This window comes from Chinchilla lanigera, unplaced genomic scaffold (assembly GCF_000276665.1).
Source record: "Chinchilla lanigera isolate Chin_1 unplaced genomic scaffold, ChiLan1.0 scaffold00104, whole genome shotgun sequence".
Lineage (NCBI taxonomy): Eukaryota > Metazoa > Chordata > Mammalia > Rodentia > Chinchillidae > Chinchilla > Chinchilla lanigera.
The window spans coordinates 45,730-66,525 of NW_004955505.1; the positions used below are offsets into that span (position 1 = coordinate 45,730).

General features: G+C 36.5%; 1 protein-coding gene across 1 annotated transcript in view; it reads right to left on the reverse strand.

The window, feature by feature from the left end:
- The window catches only part of Muc19 (mucin 19, oligomeric), a gene marked incomplete at its 3' end in the record, with an annotated part of 63,925 nt that extends 45,001 nt beyond the window's left edge, over positions 1-18,924 (reverse strand). Inside the window, exons 1-6 of the mRNA XM_013505918.1 lie at positions 18,837-18,924; positions 16,737-16,769; positions 14,338-14,364; positions 8,254-8,313; positions 1,390-1,440; positions 346-405 (exon numbers count right to left, since the gene is read on the reverse strand). Coding sequence (XP_013361372.1) covers positions 346-405; positions 1,390-1,440; positions 8,254-8,313; positions 14,338-14,364; positions 16,737-16,769; positions 18,837-18,888 — 283 coding nt within the window. The remainder of the gene's footprint in view (positions 1-345; positions 406-1,389; positions 1,441-8,253; positions 8,314-14,337; positions 14,365-16,736; positions 16,770-18,836) is intronic.
- Positions 18,925-20,796: the final 1,872 nt, after the last annotated feature.

The following is a 20,796-nucleotide window of genomic DNA, read 5'->3' on the forward strand; positions in this document are numbered from 1 at the left end:
AAGGGAGGAAGCAGTGGTTTGCTTGCTTTGTATTTTATAGAGATTGTCTTTCAAATGTCATATAAATGAGGTACTACTTACATGAGGTAAGATTTATGCGAGTGAAAGTAAGATATTAGTTATGTTTGTGTATACATATAAATGTATGCATATTTGTATTATTTATATTACTGTGTTCATTAGGAAAAATAGTACAAATGCGACACCATACAAACATGCAATGATCAAACAGCTAAGGGGTGAACAACTTTTTTTAAAGTAGCTTCACATTTTGGTTACTTTGTGGCCTCAGGTTTTGGTTGGGGCATAAAACTATGAATAGAGATTAATGCTATGTTTACTTACCAATAATCTCATTTGTTTCTGAGTATTTTGGAGTGGCTTCTGGAATATGGGATCCTTTTTCTATTCAACAAAATACATAGATTATTTAAATTTTAAGACATACATTAACTCAAAATGTACAGTGCATTGTCTTCTACATAGGAATTTAAAAGTTGGTGTTGAAGGCCGTCAGTGAATATCTTTATCCTAAATATATAATTTGACCTTGAGATCTGGGATTTGCCAAAGTCACTCACATGATTATCTCTACAGTTCAAATATTTTATGGAGGTGATCAACCATAGTGTGTTCAAAACGTGTTAAGTTTATTCACCTAGGATCATGTATAATTACTAACATATGCTGCTTCTGTTACAGACCTATGTTTTTAACTTCAAAAATAAAACATTATAAGCCCATTTTTAACAGAAGCCTTGACATAAATGAGCCCAAGTATATTTTTATCCAATGAGTCTCTTATAATAATAATTCAATTATGTATCTATGAGGACAATTCAACTCTCTCAGGTCAGAGGAAAATGTGTACACCTTGAAATGTTAAACTTGTCATTCTTATTTATTGTTAATGAGTCTTTAATTCAACTAATTTGTATGAAATCTTAGGACAAAGCCAAAAGGACAATAACAAAGTATGCATTTGAGCAGAACTTGTAAGTATAGCTCATGTTGTTGTTTATTGTCTATCTTTAAGCCACTTCGCTTTACTACAGGGTATCTTTACTAAGATTGTGTGGAAACAGAATGTACTCCTACTTATAAGAGCATTTCTGAAATAATATACTTGAGATGATAAAGGAGAAGTTTACTATGCTTTATTAAAATTTCCTTAGAATATAATTTATTTTCTCTTATTCATGGAATTGTTTCAAATACCTTATTGGTCACCTCAACTTTATACTCAAAGGGAAGAAGTACCCAGAAGCTCAAAATTAGATACACAATAATATCAAGTCCTACTAATTCAATAATCAACAGAACATTGTAAAATTGCACGTGTTGTGTGTATATAGATCTCTAACACCCAAAGTTCATAAATAGGATTACCTGGAGAATTGAGTGGTCCAGAGGTGCTGTACTCAGATGAGCTTGTGACATCTGTTTTAATACAAAATGATTAGATTGCTTTCTTTTTTTTTTTTTTCCCCCTCCGGTACCAGGAACCGAACTCATGACCTTGCGCTTGCCAGGCAGGCACTTTTGCCACTGAGCTAAATCCCCAGACCTAGACTGCTTTCTACATATAGGATTTTCTTAAAGATGGAGCTGGGATGTTGCTCAGCTGTAGAGAACCTGCTTAGCACATGCCAGGCCCTGTGTTTGATCCCCAGCATAACAGAAGGAAAGGAAAGGAAAGGAGAGAAGAGGGAAGGAAAGGAAAGGAGAAAAGGAAAAGGAAAAGGAAAAGGAAAGGGAAAGGACAAGGACAAGGACAAGGACAGGACTTCTGGTAGATAAACCACAGATACACATTCTGCTAATGATATTAAACTTAGACTACTGAAACTATATAAGAAAAAAAACCTCAACAATCTTCTAGAGTAACAAAATTAAATGACTTTTCACTAAATAACTGATATCAAATTAATTTATTAAGCATCAACTATCTTAAAATATGTCCATAAAAGAGAAAAAGGGTTCAGTGGACGGTTCCAGCCATCCTATACCAGTGCAGTCAAAGATGTTTCCACCTCTAATTGTTCAGCTAAACACAGGATTCTCCTCCATAGAAACTGGAACTGTAAAACAGCTAGTCTAGATGAGCTGACATCTTTACTAATGTCAAGATATCCGTCTTCTCCTATTGCAAAGCCACTGGATTCCTGCCCTTGGAAACACTACCCTCAGGAATACCACTTACTAAAAATGTGCTTGAGCAGTCAAATTTGATGTCCAAACAGTAAAACAATTTGAAACTGTAACCACTCCACAAAAGATAGTAGGTAGTTAATTCTGAATACATTTCTCAGGAATGAAGCATAATTTGAATACTTGAGCTACCGGTAGTAAATCTTGGATTCAAAAATTCAGAACCGGTTAAATCCCCTATACCAAATTCAATGAAACAAAACAAATGATAATAAATAACAAATGTTTTCAATTTTCCTATTTCTATTGAAGTGTCGGCCTCAAAACTGAAAGTTTAAAGATTAGCACCAATTGAAAACTAAAATTATCATATTTGTGTGACTAAGCTTTTTTTGAAGTCATCGAACCTGAGTTAATCAACCAACACCACATTACACTATATATGCTAATTAGATTTCATTGTGTAGCATATATTAATTCTAAAATTTAGCTATAAAAGTTAATCCAAATATTCGTCAGAAAACCCACTCATTAGAAATGGTCTTCTGCCCAGGGTTGTGTGGTCCTCTTATAGGTGGTTTTCCAGGTATTCCAACACTGCCACCAGCCTCAAAATGGATCTCCTTGCAGTAACAAACAATGTTTTAACCATTTGCCCCACAACTTCAAAGACCATTCAATCTAGTGCTTTCTTTAAGAGAAAATAATACATTTTATGAGATTTTTCAAAAGGAATCAAACTTATTTGCTTCTCCCAGGAAGGAATTTGCAAAGAAAACCAATCAAGTCCAGAATCAGGATTTAAAATTGAGCCCAACACAGTTGCTAGTGCCCTTCACCTCTTCAACTAATTCCAAATCGTTTTTGCATGAAGACCACAAAAGAAACTCCACACCAGGATATCCACAACCACAAAACCGGTTCCACATTCTCTGCTGACAAATGTTAAATGGCTTTTACCCAATCGAATTTAAATACATCTCAACAACTGAGGATTCTGGATTACTTCTTACATTATAATTAATAATGCTGAAAATTTCCATTGGTATTTTCAAATCCTGACTTTCTCATTAGAGATAAATCTCCATTTCTAAGCCATGGAACCAGATAAGGAAGGTTCAGTATCACAGGTACCTGAACCACTAAGGCCAGTGTCATCAAACTCGATTAGTCCTGAAGCACCAAGTCCAGCAGTACCTTTCCTTCCTCCACCACTTCCAGAACGAGAAGACCAAGAGTTGCCTCCTAATAGAAAATCAAAATGTGATTAAAAGAGGGAAGAAATTAATTGGAACTTCTTGGGACTAGAGTCCAAGTTAAGATACCTGAGCCACTGTTATCAGATCCCAGACTCAAGTATCCCACCCCAGCAGATCCACTGCCACTCTGTCCACTCCTGCTACTTCGAATGACTCCAAATCCCTGTTGACCAGTAGGCCCCAGATTGACTCCTGAATCTTCAGAGACAACACCAGAATATCCAGTCCCATTTATTTCACCCGAGCCACCTGCTGAATATAAAATGATGGTCAAAAAATTACCTTTAATTCATGATCCAGAATAGTTCTGTGCACAGAAATTAATCATCAGCTCCTAGCACACCAGAGAGACCGGAGTATCTAGGGCTTCTACCACCATGGCCACTGTCACCAAACTGACTTGAACTAGCATCCCTACCCTTGAACCAGCCAAATCTACTTTTACTTTTCTGTTTTTAAAGCCAGAAAACCAGATCTTTCCTTCTTAAAAAAAATTAAAATGTAACTTTAAAAAGTCATGAGAGCTCATAACCAATTTCAATGTCTCTGAAAACATCTGGGTTAGCAGAACACCTGAGCTATGGCCATCAGAACTGACACTCATGGGTCCAGGCCCAGCAGAGATACTGCTGACCTTTGCCTCAAGCTCCTGCCTCCAAATTCCTTTACACCAAATACTGGACCCCAACAACAAAGTTCCAATTTCCATCACGTTCACTCTCAGTTCTTGTGCTGATAACTCACACCAGAAAATATTTAACAATGCTTACGATTCAGAAATTGTTACACATGGAAATTACTACCAGCAAACATACCACTAAAACCAGACTATCTAGTACCTTTTCCTCCATTTTCACCAAGGCCATTGTCAGCATATGGATCTGAACCAGTATCTCCAAAACCAATTTCAGTTCTAGCCTTCATTTTTCCAGGTCCAATATCAAGGAACCAGGACTTTTTCACTGGCAGAGAAATAAGATATTAATCAAATAATTCATTAAAGTTTCAAACCAATTTAGATTTCTCTGGAACATCCTCCAAAATTAGACTACCTGAGTCTCCAGCATCAGATCCACTACTGCCTTTCTCGTTCCAATCAAATTTGCTGCTTCCAAATGTCTTTTGACCCAATTTTATAAGACCAAGGCCCTTTACTACATCATCAAAAGAGTTCTCTGCATTCCTTGCACTGATAGTACCTCCTGAAGAATGTAGAATGATTATCAGAACATATTCAAGAAGTTTATGCATCACACATTTTTATGCATAGAAGTATCAATATCTAATAGTTCCAATATCTGGAAATAGATTCTCTAATACCTTTTATTCCATGTTCCCTAAGTTCACTGTCACCAAATTGATTTGAAATAGACAACCCAAGACTACATTTTGCTCCAGGTTTCCTTGCTCTAGTTTTTAAATCTAAATCCCAGGCCCTCCTACTACCAGAAAAACCAAAATATTATGACATGAAACAATAAATACTTGCAACTTAGCTGGCCATCTCAGGAACCAGGTGGAATACCTGAGCTACTGGCATCAAATCCAAAGCCCTTCAATCCAGCCCCAGCAGATATACTGCCACTCAGTGCATTCCAACCAATTGTATTGAGTCCAGTTCCTTGTTCACCGGAAGCCCTTGAATTGGGCCCCAAATTTCCAGAGTTATCACCAACAAAGTGATTTTCAAGTCTCACACTGGCATCACCTGCATAACATAAAATGATTATCACAGTGTACTGAAAACATTTTGATTCAGAAATTATTACGCATAAACATTAGATATCAATACCTAGATCTTTGCAACTGTATCCTCCGTAACTACCCACCTGATTTCCTTCAGCTCTTTTGCTATTAAGACCACTATCACCAAAGGAACCCAAACCAAAAATGCCAAAACCAAACTGCGGTACCAGCTTTCCCTGCTTCAAGATCCAAACCAGAAGACCCAATTTCAAATAATGGAAAAATCAAAATTCTATTAAAAAGTAACCTTTATTAATTGGTTATTAAATGGTATTAGATACAAAGTATTTTTAACGGAGTATCACATGCCAAGATTGTAGTTTTACCTCCAGGAAATCCACTGCTACTAATTTCACTCCCGTCTGCTCTACTGATATCCAGTCCCATTCGACCAGATGCCTCCAAGCCAAATCCCAACTCTCTGGAGCCACTGACACTAGATCCTGCCCCAGATCTTATATTGGTGCTATCTGCTAAAATTTAAAAAAAAAAAGTTTTCAAAAAAACCATCACCAAGGAATACTGGAAAGCATTCTATGATTCTTTACTATTAAAGCACAAAACCCAGTCAAACCTAGATCACTGGAATGATTTTCCAGTGCCTTTGTTTCATCTACACCAAAATGTCTTTGTTCAAGACCACCAGTGTCAAGTTCACGTGAGCCAGAGTTACCAAAACCAATCTCAGTCCATCCTACTTTTTGCCAGTGACAAAAATTAAAAACAAAACGCTCCCGTCTAATGGAAAAGTAAAATGTTTTCAAGAGCAATAAACAAAAAATAAAGGTTCTTTTTATTTTGTATTGATAGAGCCTGGTTCAGAATTCCCAAACCACAGCTCCTGAGTTTACTACCAACAGCTCCTGCTGTTCTTCTATATTTCACCTATGTTCACATCTTTTGTAAAGCCTTTGACTCAGAAATACCTAGAGTAACAGTACTTTGATCTTCATTTGCTGTGCTGGCTTTAATTTCTGAATATAAAAATCTATTTACCCACACTTTGGCAAATTTATTTTCTTCAGGCTTTTTACAAAAAAATTAGTTCAATATGAGTAATAAAGCTCAAAAAGTTAGCTTTACCTATCCATGCAGAAATATGAGCTGAAAATTTTTGTTCCAGATGAGAAAACTTGGGAACAAGAGAGTTTAAGTGTCTTTCCCAAAGCCTCAACCAGGTTACTGGAAAGAACTAGAGATAAAAACTGGGTCTCTTTCGCCCAGGTAAAAACTCTCTCAATAAAGCCTTAAATCTATTTTTACTTCACTGAAGTACTCATGTTGCTGATTTCTGATGAAGATAACACAGACCCTCTAAGAATGAAGCATAGTTTACAAATCTTCCTCATAAATTCCTCTAACTAAATCTGCATGAGGCAAAAACACTGTCGTCAACCCCTATTTTGCTGATAAATTTACTTTTCTGTCAGAAGCAGACACTAAGAAGCAATGTAGAATACCTGTTTCCCTGGCAGCAGAACCAAAACCAGCTAATCCATTCATTGCATTCACATCAAATCCATTTTGGCCAGGTGGACCCCCACCAATTTCATTCTGACTTGAAGCACTGCCACCAAATTCCATAGCACCAGAGACACTGCTGGTAAAGCCAGCTGCTGAACTGGGTTCATCTACCATACAAAGATGCAATCATTATCAGAAAAATAGTTGTATTCATTTATATAATACAAAAGTTACCTAAATGTTATTCTATTAACAATTACATGATGTTTATTGATGCATTTCTTTGCCTCCAACCCCCATGTATCTTTCTATATATAATTCTACATAGTGTAACAGAGCACTAGTGTAACAGAGCACATAGCAACCAGTTTACCAAGAGGTTTGATGGGATTCCATGAGATCAGCCAAGCATCGAGACTGTGTAAGGTAAAGCTTCACAGTGTACTACAAGCATGGAAAATCAATTAACACATCAGTGTTATAAAATAACCTCCTTTACGAAAACTGAGCTTCTTTAGTCAGCCTCACTTTGTCTATTTCAAAACATTGGACAGATAGAAAATACTGTGCCTTTTCTAAAGATACTTTGACCAGACATCTATATCCAATGTAGTCTCTCCCTTCTCAGTTATGACCTCATGGAGTCAAATATTAAATAAGGAGGAGGTTTCCTTCTCCAGGCCCTCCCCACACACACTTTTCATAGAGCTACTACATACTACATAAGAGAAACAGTAGGCAAAGGAAAAGACTGAATAAGCTGAATAGAGAGAAATGTGCTGAGACAGAAATGACATACCTCGCCTAAAGAAACTTCACTTTTCTGTACTGTTCAGCAAACTAAGTGATAATTTAAAGAGAGAATGATGGTGCAGAACACGAGTTATGGCTGAACAGAAACGTGAGTGGGGGAACCTGACAGTACACCTGATGTTTCTAGAGGCTTTGGGACCGCTGACTCCATTTCCTCCAAAGTCTGTGTGGCTACGGCCAGCAAACTGACTTGGAGGAGCCTCTCTGCAGCCAAATCCACCCTTCCTTTTCCATTTTCAAAGCCATAAAACATTGGAAGCATTTTAAATTCCTACAGGGAAAAGTTTTATAAAATATTTTCCTATTATAATTGTGCCAAGGAGAACGGCAGCTTGAAAAAATAAAAACTATAAGCTGGACATGGTGGTGCATGCCTGTAACCCCAGCACTTGGGAGGCTGAGGCAGGAGGATCGTTGGGAGTTCAACACCAGCCTGTGCTACAAAGTGAGCTCAAGGCCAGCCTGAACTGCAGAGCGAGACCCTATCTCAAAAATACAAAATTAAAATAAAATCTATGAAAAAGACCTATTTCAGTATAAAAATAAGTTGCTAAAATTCATTAACAACAGAATTCCTGACTAGAACAAGTGCCTTCAGAGTCAGCATTATTACTATTAGACCAGGCACTGAAAATGAAACAGATGATCAGATTGTCTCAAACAGAAAATAAGAAACTCACTATTTCTCAGGCGAGCCTTTACTTCCCTAACCATACCTGCCTGAGTGACTTCTAGCTGTAAATTTCCATTATCCCAAGGTTCTCTCACCCTGGTTTAACTACTGCTGGGCCTCTGAGTCCAAGGGTAGGGTGTGGCTTACCGAAAGATCTCTTCCTTCTGTCTGCATTGTCATTGGAAGAACTTGCAAAGAAATGGTCACCTAGTGGAAATAACAGAAGATTTTATTTGAAAATAGTATTGCCGACACAGAACGGCCAAAGAAGCTCTGAGTGTGACTTTGTGAAAAGGCACATTTTATTTTAAGTCCTATTATCCTGCAACACATGCAATAACATGTACCACTGGTTGACTTAATTACCATACCCATATCTTTTTGTCATGGTTATAAGAAAACAAGAAAGAGAGTACAGTTGTGAAGATTTAGTAATTGATGTATACTGCGAACTCTTCTTCTCACGAGCAGGGCAGAAACATCCTGCCTGCTTCCCTCTCCAACACGTCTCAGTGTTCCAACTTCCCCATAGAAGTGCGCTGCCATGTTGAATCCACATTTTCCTTGGCTACTGCCACCTTATAGCTGACCAAATTAAAATACCATGCCTAAATCTTCTTTTGCCATTTCTGAGAAAAGATGAAAATATTTACTCATAAATTAATTGTAATAAATACCTCTTTCAAGTCTTAGCTTTAATGTCATCTGAAGCATACTCTGAAAATTCATAACTGCAATCCACCCAAACCTAATAATCCTAATTAGTATAATATTACTCTGTTTTATTCCATAGACTTTATCATCTTATAGTATACCACGTTTAATGCTCATGATGCTGTATCTTTTTTCTACATTTTAAGCATCGTAGACTCAAGATTTCTTTCTTTACGCTATTCATAGAGGGTACTCAATATTTATCTAATCAGTTTTTACGTGAACTAGCCCTTCTTAATGCAATATATACTGCATTACTTGACATACATGTGCTTTCTCTCATGCTATGTATACTTTTTTGAAATCTCTACAATAAAATTAAAATATTATAGACCTAATAACATCTTTAAAACTATGATATTCCTGGGGCTGGGGATTTAGCTCAGCGGCAAAAGCGCCTGCCTGGCAAGCGCAAGGTCGTGAGTTCGGTTCCCGGTATCGGAGAAAAAACAAAACAAAACAAAACTATGATATTCCTGTAATATTGTGGAAGACATGCATTTTGTTCACCAAACTGACAAGAAAACAAAGAACCTCCTTTGCAAGTAAAATTTGAAGACTAGATAAGGGCAAATAGCCATTGAAAGACTTAATTTTGCCTCTATTTTTTTAAATAAAAGACTCCTCCCCATGCACATATTTTTCTTTAGAAAAGTTATGAGTTCCTTTTCTATCTCTCTGAAATGTATATAAATCTTGTGAAAGACTAGAGAAGCTCCCCAGTGTTTCCTGAAGAGCCAGTGGGCTATTGCTTTGAAATCTCATCAGAAAGGAAGCTGAATGCCCACCTCCTAGGATTCTGGGAGGTAGGTGCCTAACTTTAGCTGTTGCCTGGCTGCTAATTGCAAACCTACCTCTACTTATAAAGGCACAAGGAATTTCTTAGAGAAGCACTTAGCAATCACAGGTGGCTACCCCAACTACCAAATACATTTGGGATGAACTGTATATGGAGGTGGGCCACATATGCTGAGGTCTAGTTAGTTATTATCTTAAGATCATGAATGGAGAGGACTATGACTGCTTATGACACCAAAGGACAGGGGTTCTCTCTGTCTTTGTGACCTCTTTAGCAGATTACCTATAATGTACACCATGTTCTTGTTTCACACTTGTGCAATTAAACTGTTCTCTTTCTCTCCTAATTTTCTGGAAAAGTTTTCTAGGTGATGGGAAATTTCACTTTTAATTACATTTACAGAACAACTTCTCTTGAAAGGGCTAGCCATGTTTAGTATTTCTAGAAAAAAATATGCTTTTCTACAGCAAATAGTAGACAGAAATACAATGTGAATGTAAAAGCAACCAGAATAGCACACAATATAGTTATATAGTTTAAAGAAGACATAACCAATGTTCAGAATATTATGAAATTATATTTATTTACAGGTGTGTCTGATTCAGGAAGAATACAAGTGTAGAAATCAAGTATAGCCAATTTATACTATTACGCTACTGTATGAAGTAACCCTCAAACCACTCTTACACAATTCTCAATACACAGTATTTTCCTTTTTGTCTCCCTCTTTCTCTCTCTATCCTTTACTACACTTTTCTTCTTTCTCTCTTCTATATTCTTATCTTGTGTTCACTGCTATGTAATTTTAGAACCACACCTTACTATTCAAATATCTTAGTCTGATGACCAAGCAGAAGGAAGCAAGACAGTATTCTGCAGTGGAAAGTGTGTGGAATTTTGAGTTTAATTCACTTGAGTTCCCTACCTGCAAGCATAATGGCCTAAGACAGCACCTCTCTCAGACTCAGGCAAGAGAGATGCCTGCTTTGAGCCACAGAGGTCTCCCTCTGGCCTTCTATGTGTCATGATCCTCCTTCAAGGTCAAATACTATAAGAAGATGGTTCAGGGTACTGTCACTGCTCCACCCTAGACCAACTAAGACCCCAGAGCCAGGCATCCCCAAGTCCTTTGCCTGCTCGGGCATCTTTCCCATGATGCACTACCCAAGGTTAAACCTCACTGCAAGGATGGCAACCCCTGGGCCTGAGCAATGGGCAGAAGTTGGCCTGTTTGCAGGAGAAGTACATGGAGCTGAGATACAAGCTGGGTTGCTCCTCTGCTGTGGGACAATGTTGAAACAAAAAGAGCCGGGGAATAGGGACCTAGGCTAGGGCACTTCCAACTCCATCCCTGCACTGAATTCCAATGGATCTGAGCATTCTGCACTGGAACCTGGCCTTCCTGGTTGTCATGAATGCATTTTTGTCAAATAGAAGAAATCTATTTAACATTTTGTTCTTTTGATTATTGATGTATATGCCACATAGACCCACGCTTGCACACTTGCTTCTGGCTGTGCCTTTGACCTGTCCTGGAATAAACAATTCATTACTGCTAAAACAAAATTTCCTATCTACTACATGGAGGTTACATAACAAATGAGAATACAACAATATATACTTTATAATATAGTTATTAAGTAGGATAAATGAGATGAAAATATTAACACAGCATCCAAAGCATATTAAGCATTCCATTAGGATAAATAGCGTCTTTCAAGATACTTGCTTTTCCTCCTCACACATATGCAGCTTTTATTTTATTTATTTTACTTACAATGTGTTCATTATACTTATAATACGTTAACTTCATGGATGTATTAGACTGACTTTTGTTACACTAATATTTTCTCTAAGTATCTTCATTTTATTGGAGAAATGAATAGCTCTGATAGCCTACCCAATGGCCAGATTTATTTTTATTAACTGTTTATCCCTGTGTCTTTGTTCTAGAAGACTGACTTAGAACTACATTACTATTGAGTTAATGGAAAAATGTATTGGTGGGTGGTAATGATCAGTGTGTAGCATATACACATCTAAGATATGTAGCAGAACATGCATCATCTCTTTAATGTTTGCAAGTCTCCTGTGAAATAAGTACTAGTAGTATTTTTCACTTGAAAACAAGTGAGTTGATTCCTAGAATAGCTTGAGTAATTTGCCCAAATACTACATGGTTAGTAAAAATCTGCAAAAAATCCCTATCTCTTAAGCAAGATGTATCTTGAATTCATGCTATTTAAAACCAGATTGCTTAAATGATAGGTAAAGATAAAATATGTTTATCTACAGTTTAAACATGAATAAAATATGTTTAATGTCAAGTAATTTCATATTATAATTTGCATGCATTTTTGCATGAATTTTTGGAAGGATTAGTTTGTACTTTGAATTGTACAGAATGGAACAGAAAGAGATGTAAACATAATTGTTCCCAGAAAAAGACAACCATGCCCCATTCAACTCCAAACCCCATGGAGAAATAGTGCCACGAGGGAGGAGGGCACAGGAGTGCACTGTATGGATGGAAGGATTTTAAATATAAAGGGGACAAATAAGTTCTATTGTCTGAAATTAGTAGAAGTCAACAAGTAAGGAAAAATATGAAATACTATAGTGGCTGTATGGGGAGCCCTTCCCAGTCTGGCTCAGCCCAGGACGTTTATACCTATAATCTCATGGGAAAGTTATTGGAATTCCAGTGAGTTCATTCCACTCTACCACTTTCAGTGCAACCCATGGGGAGAATAAAGACATTAAGTCATAGTTGTAGTTGTGGGGAACCAAGGAGTCCTAAGTCCAGCCACAGTGATGGCTACCTGGAACAAAGGCTTCAACCAGGGCCGAACCCTAGTTTTATCAATTTGTGAAGGAAGGACTGGCTTGAGGATGAGTGACTGTGAGAATGGTGGGGAGTACACGAGTGCTGTGAGCTGGGCTAGGTAGGAGGCCTGAAATCACCTCTGCAATTTGCAGAGAAAAGGATATGCAGAGTCATCTGCATAACACATCGAGGTAGTACCTAATGTTTTGGGGTTAGTGCATCAGCTCTGATATGTAATCTTCCAAGCCCTGGGAAGTCATAGCCCCTTGTCTTGAGGCTCAATCCTAGACAGCATGGAGCATGGCGCTCCATCTTGCCTCACCCCAGGCTCACACATGGTAGCTACGGTGGGCCCAGTGAAACACTACCCTAGCCCTACTGTCTTTGCTTCAAAGACTATCTATCAGCATTACAGCTGGACCGATATACATTGCTTAAAACCATTTGAAGCGATAAAGAAAAGTCTTGGCCAGCTCTGTACACATCAATACATGGAAATAGGGTCAGGTTCAGTCAAAATGGAGACAATTACTCCTCCTTCAAGGAGAGTTGCCCAGGTGGCCCTCCGCATGGCCGGAGGATCATTTTCTTAAATATATGAGTCTCAAGCCAGGTGTGGTGACTTATGCCTGGAATCCTAGCACTCAGGAGGCTGAAGCAGGAGGATTGCAGTGAGTATGAGGCCAGCCTGGACTACACAGTAAGTTCAAGCCCAGCCTGGCCTACACAGAGTGAGCTTGTCTCAAAAAACTAAAAAAAGCGAGGCTCAATCTTATCACTTTTGGAGAAGAGAATTTACCTAGTTTGCTGTTGGTTAGAGTTTCCTTGAATGGCATTTAATTCGGTGCACTTCTAGTCTTCGAGACCCTCCAGTTTCCCCTGAATAACACACAGAACTGCAAGGTTCTCTGAGATTTAGGGATAAATTCTATTCCTCAGAATTTTAGAGGGATTTAAGAGAACTATAGAATTCCAAGTGTTTCCTTGTCTCATTATAACTTAGAAAATTGAAGACATACACTCATATTATTCAAGGTAATGACCAGAGTTCTGTGTACATAGAAGAGAAACTCTTGCTCTGTCATTGTTGTGACTTACAGAATCCTGTCCGCAGTTATTATTTTGCTGTCTTTACGAGATCACTGCCCTCTTGCTTAGTCTCAGCTTATGTTCTACCTCAAATAAAATATTTTCCAATTATAATTTTTGCATCTGGTTGTAGGAAGGAATGGGGAAGCTGAAAAAATCTTTATAAGAAAAACATATCAAAAGTAATGTTGGGATGTTTTGATTTCTGTATACATTAGCTCAGAATGAAATTGAATCTATAATGATAACAGCAAAAATCTTACTGTTCAACTTTTAAAAATTTTCATAAAAGCACTCTTGTTGATCTACTATGGATTATTTTTCATTTTGATCAGTAGGGAAACAACAATAATAACCAAATGGGTGATACTGTTATTGAATCACCTAAGGGCATTTGGTAAAGCTATTAGAAGTAGCACGGATTTTAATTAAAATGGATCTATGAGTTGATCTTGGAAAACACACAACGAAGCATATTCTGCAGAGAAAACAATAAGAAAGTGAAACCTTAAACCTACATATACAGACATTTTTATCTTGGTTTAAGAAATTTTGGAAAGTAAATAACCTGGTAGATTTTCTATTTTCAACTTTATCGGTTTTATAAATACTGATTAAGTGTTAAAATGTCTGCCCAGGTTAAAAAATACATTTTACAGTATGTTTTTTGTAATGATAAAAGACATTGAGTTTTAAAATTTTTAAGTATTTTGACAGAAGAGAAGTCTTTCCAAGGAAAAGCCCTGCCACTTCATTGCTTTTCAGTATAAACAACATAAGAAAATAAAGTAAAATACTTTACCTGATCTGCTTTCCATTATTTGTTCATCTGAGGAAAGGAAGCAAGAAATATTGTCATTAGTAGTGTCTCTAAAGTTTAGATTTGCCAGCTGAGTAGAGCCATTTCTTGTTCTTAGAGATACAGTCTCAGAGATATCACTGAATTCAGTACTCAGGCAAGAACAGACTAAACAGCCACTGCCCGTGGTGTATTCCACCTCTCGGGAAAGACAGACAAAAGAGAAAGGCTTGACCAGTCCCCCAGCCAATCTGAAACATGGTCCAGATGCACAAATTAGAATGAAGCAAAACACATCACAGTACTTTTTGGATTACTGGAAAGAAGTTTCAAAGCAGTAATTATTATTTTATGAAGTGAAGATTTAGTTAAAAGATATTTTCATTTGAGACGTTGAATTTACTTAATCTGTTTGAAATGACCATAATTTCTATTTTATGGCTGAATACCAAAATTCACATATATACAACTTATAAACAAGTATTATTGTCATTCAAGTAGATTACCTCCATATTTAAAAAAGTGGTAGGTAAATTCCTAAGCTTGTCAAGCTTTTGTAAGTATAGCTGAGTTTAAAACTTACAGAAATAAGTACAATAAAAGGCATATTAGCACACTTAAATTAGATTGCAAGATGCAAGTATTTTTATGAGATACATCAAAATACTGATCTCCAAAAGAACTTTCTCAACAACTATGTGAAATGAAAAACTGAACAATGGCAGTAGAATTTCGCATGCTGCATATTGATTATATATTTAAGAACATTTATATATTCAAAAACAGTTTAGGTAATGTTTTTAGTTTGAGATTGTTTGAATGCTTCTCTATGCACTACAATAGTCTCAAATCATTTAAATGCAAAGTGATCACATTATTTAAATAAAAAACGCACATGGTGCAATAGTAAGGTTTTTTGTTTTGTTTGTCTGTTTGTTTGTTTTTGGTACCAGGAACCCAACTCACAACCTCACGCTTGCCAGGCAGGCGCTGTGCCATTGAGCTAAATCCCCAGCCCCTGTGCAATAGTAAGTTAAGCTTCTGAAAATTAGAACAGCCTTGGACAGTCCAGGACTTACAGTCAGCAAACCTAGCCCAGTTAGACAAGCATAAATTAACACAAACGACAACCACAGCTAAGGAACACATACGTGTTCTGGCTCATTGTAGTGAAAACTAAATCGTGTGAATTTGCACATAGAAAAACACACCAGTTGATTTAGCCAAAGGCTAAGAAGAAATGGTTTGTGGAAACAGTTTGGAGATACTTAACGTAAATGTTTCTAGAAAAACAAGTACATCGTAACATTACCTATGTTTGTTAAACAATTTTATCTGACATGTAGCTTGCAATCAGGAAGTCATCTCCAGATCCTTTTGAGGCAGAGAGAGATGTTATAAAACCAAGGTATAAATTCTTGTATGCTAGCTTTCCTAATCAGGTAAAATTTTGTGGGACACTCACTCAGAATGTACATTCTGACCACAGGTATTTGGCTAAGAAGTTTGAGTCATTACTGCTTCCACTGTAGGAGACTAATAGTAAAAATTGGAACTGGGAAGTAAAAACAAACATAACGAGCCCACACCAATGCACAGATAGATGTTCAAGTTAAGTCAACCAACAAAAGGTAACTACAAAGCAGACACAAACTCAGAAGTCATGTCTAGACAAGGCACATACTGCACTGTTCAACCCTCTAGATGCCAAAGGCATGATTTGATATATAATACATTGTGATATATAATATATTAATTAGCATTCATGTTAGTTTTTCAAAAAGAGATTAAGCTATATTCAAAAGCCCCCTCACTTCTTGGATTAAAAAAATAGGGTATATATGAGTTCAGAAAGTTTACTTTGTAAAGCAATTGGTTAACAGATTATTGTACACAAAACAAATACATATGATCCCAAATTACTTTTTAAATTTAAAGTATAAGTAATTTAAAGAGCAAAATAAAAGATATATAATAGGAAACAGGGAAATATATCTTTTACAAATGGGAAAGGGGCTGAGAGAGAGAGAGAGTAAGGAGAAGGGGATGGAAAGTGGAAGAAAAAGAATTAGGATGTGTTCTGTCCGTGTACCAACTCCCACAGTGAGTGTGGTCATTGTGTGCTGCAAAAATGTACTAATAAAAATTAAAGCAAACACACACACACACGCACACACACACATATTCTGAATGCCTGCTCTGTGGAAGTCACTATTCTTGGCATTAAGAATACATAAGGAACACACAGATTAAAACTTTATCTTTAAGAGTTTGCAAATGACAGATAAATGAGCACACAGGATAGTTCAATCACAAAACAACTGCATATGAAACACATTATTTCTCTGGCTCCAAAAGTAGGCTCAGAATACACTAAAGATAAATGTCTAAAAGATACTGACCTGATAATTGATTGAGAAATATGGCATCACCATCTATAAAAATAATTTTAAAAGAACAGCAATGGGTTATTTTATGCTTTTCTATATCATATTTTATATTCTTTAAAATTCAATATAATCAATCAACTTTTATATCTCATAATAGTGATATTTTATATTAATTTATAAATTAATAATCTCTATGATCTAGATACTACATTCACCTACACCAATATAATTAAAATCACAATTTTCAGTGTCAATTCAGTCTTGGAAATATACATGGTTGAATAAATTAAACCGCAAAATTAATATTAGTCAATGCTTTATATGTATTTTACATAATTACAGCCACTGATCTGAAATATATTTTGTGATCTATTACCCAATTTTCTTTTCTCCTAAACATTTTCTCTGTAATGTAATCATAAAAAAGAAAATTTTGTAGATGTTACTTTAGTGAGAATATTGAGGGGAAAAAATAAAAATTGATTTTATATCTATAAAACTGAAGTTTTTCCACTTAGAAAACTGGGTGTTAGTCCTTTTTGCTCTTTTCTAAACAGTTACAGTTGGTTAAAAAGTACAAATGTTCCTTCTGCCTGATGCTAAATGTGCTGCCTAGGTATCTACCTCAGCAACCTTCAGGCCCCAAGAATGAAAGGAGCTGTGCTGGAAACATCGGCTCATTGGCCAACAGCAAGTGTTTCCTCTTAGGGAATCTGGGTTTCTGCCAAGAGCAGTTGTCTAGGTTATGCCCTTAATTTCCACTTCCACCTCATGAATAAACACACAAAGTCTTTCAGTTTTGTTGATAAATCAGCAATCAGTGGAAACCTGTATCTGGGATTTTTCTTTAGAAATACTAGCCAATTCTATGGTAAGTTTAATACACTTTAATAAATACTTTAGAAGTATATTTTGTTGTGATATGACACCATCTAATAAACGCTTTCAGCTTGGCACAGCAGTGCATGCCTGTAACCATAGCACACTGAAGGGCTAAAGGCGGAGGACTGAAAGTTCAAGCCCAGCCTGGGTAAGTTAGCAAGGAACTGTCTCAAAAGAAAAAAGTTTGTTTAAAAAGGGGATGGAAGTGTAGTTCAGTACAAAGGTTCTGGATTTAATGCCCAGTATTCCAAAAACAAAAACAAATAAGTGCTTTCAAAATCACGTTTGTGCTATCTTAACAGACACATTTATTAAAAGCAGAAACAAAAAATATTTCTATTTTATGCAACGTATAAGTAAAAAATATGACTGCAAACTTACAAGCAAATTTATATGCAAAAAATACAAAGCATTGTATGTGATTGTGAAATTCACCATTAGTAGGAGCAATCATTTCCTAATGGTCCATTAGACAATCTCCTAGGCAGTTAGATTAAGAATAGAAATGTTTTCTCTGAATCATAGCAAATAATTGTAGATGTCCATATCTTGCCTTCACATAGAAAAGTAAAACATATGTCTTATGCTCTATCCCCAAATTTAAGAAACAGATGACATTAAGGTACAGAACACATCTTCCTTTTTCAGACTTTTCCGCCATGTTTAGAAAATGCTATTTTTTAACGATTTTTTAGAAGTGGAACTAAAAGACAGAAATACTTTTGTTTCTAAAGCCTTTTTCGTTTTGCCCAATTTTTAATTTTATGAGAATTGAATCTTGACTTTCAGTTACTTTCACAAATTAATTGACTTTCTGAAATGTCCAGGAAATGTGTTAGATGACAAAATTCTTTCCCAATGAAATGTTGTTTTGATGATAGACCAAACTTTTAATTAGTGATACTTTCATGATTTGTGACAATCGTGATTATCAGTGGAGAGGTTTAGTCTTAACATGGGTGTGTGTTCACAATCGGGTCATGAAAGCATTCACAGCAATGAGAATGGGTAATGATAACACTGGCTGTGTTTCCACACACATACCCCTTTAAGACGGGCTTGTTAAAGCGGACTACTCAGTAAATGAAAGTACAGTTATCTTACATAGCATCCTGCTCTGAGGAGTAACAAAAATCTCCCATGAGAAAAATGTTTGAAGATAGATAACAGTAAATATTGATGCAAACGTCTATGGTCCCACCATATTGAAAAGACTAAACTCTTCCTTACCTTTGTAGAAGGCGCAAAGCGCCACAGCCAAGTGGAGAAAGATCAACTTCATGGTAGTGATTTGGGACCTAGAAGCAGACACAAGTCATCCTGGAGAATTAGGTCCACCAGGGAGTCTCAAGCTGGAGGTTTTATAGCCCTCACCCCACTCTCTCATCTCACACCTGAGCAAGGTGTGGTAAGCATGGTGATGACAGACCCAAGGTACACACACCACAGCACGCCCAAGAGAAATCCGCTTCAAGTCTCTTCAGTGTCTTATTTCTGTGACATCTTCTATCTTGGACTAAGCCCAGCCAATGCCTAGACCATGCATGCCATTTTGCCGCCCTGAGTAAATACCCTAGCCAGGAAATAAAAGCCTCAAGACTGAAAGCCAAATATGCTGGCGATATACATTGATCTGTACCCTGTTAGTCAGTGCAGAAGGCTTAATTCTGCAGGCAACTCAAATACTGCCATTAGGTGTTATACTGGTCTTTCCTTTAACAAAAGGTATTTTAAACATTAACCTACTTTGCAACAAACTGTTTACTTATCATTATGCTGTATTTTAGAGAAATATATAACTATCATATAGGTATAAGTATAGGCCACTAAGACATTAAAATATGCAATCTTACAACAATAGTTTTATTATTACAAGGTTGCACAATACTGTAATGAAACATGTTGTTTCCTTGAGCTCATTATCAGACCTACAAATAAGCACAAAATATGAAGAGGACAACATCACAAAAAATGTTTTAGGAAAAATAAAATTGAACAACAATACACAGTGTATGAACTATTATAGCTGCCCTAAAAGCCTATTTTGAAACTTGGTTTCATTGTTATGTTTATCTTTTTTTATTTAAAGGAAAGAACTGCTGGGATAGGGGAAAGGAGAAAAGAAGCAGGGAAATATGATACAGTAGCTGGGGCAACTGTACTACCGGTTTCTATTGGCTGTTGAAAGGAACAGTTAATGCTTCATTGTTTGATCAATCTTGCATGCTTATGTCTGGTGATCTGAGCAATTACTTTGAAGATAACAATATGTAATATAATAACTATGTTAGTTTTCTATCACCTTGTTGTGAAATTCTGTATCCTTTTTATTGTTTTTAGTTGTTTTGTTTTTGTCTGTGTTTGTTTTTTGCTGTTCTTTTTAAAATAAAAAAATATTTGAAAAAGAACTGAGAAAAAAATAAAAAATGTCATTCTGGTGTGAGCTGTCTATAGGAAGTTCAAGTTAACATGTAAGGAGAGAAGGTCTACCACTGAGCAAGGTACAGATAGAATTTAGATTATCTCTGGTGCCAGTCAGATGGACCTGAAAAATGAAAGGCCAAACCCATAGCTTTAATGAGACCATCGGCTCTCAATGGCTATCAAGAAAACACTTCAGTATGTAAAGGAAAGACAGACATTATTCTCCTCCAGTAAAGCACTAACACTTCCAGATAAGGGGATATAATATGGACCAACCTCCCTTTTAATACCTTTGGTGTGCCCAATTCCCAACTAATCCAAAGGAAATAGTTGATTCCTTTCCAAAGGGCTTGAAAATATGGACTCCTTACCCAACCAAATCTACTTAACCTACTCATTGAGTCCTTGAATTATTTTGAAAGGGGCCTGGATTTTACAGATTTAAATATTTTAAATGTTTCACCAGTTTAAATTGAAATGGTTACTGAAGGCCAGGCAATTTTAAATCTGACAACTATGTTGGTATTGGAATTTTTCCTCTCAATCAGGGAATTGGAAAAGACAGACAGACAGACACATTATTGGTAGAAGAGAGGGCTTCTCAAATCAGGGGAGTCATGAACAGAGTTGAAGAAAAGACTGAGAGTAAATGCTTTCAAAAATGAGCTCAGCTTGTTTTAATAATCCACCAATAAATAAAGACTGTGTGTTAAGGACTTTTTTCCAACACAGTATAAGTTATACTCAGCGGGAATATTGCCCTTTG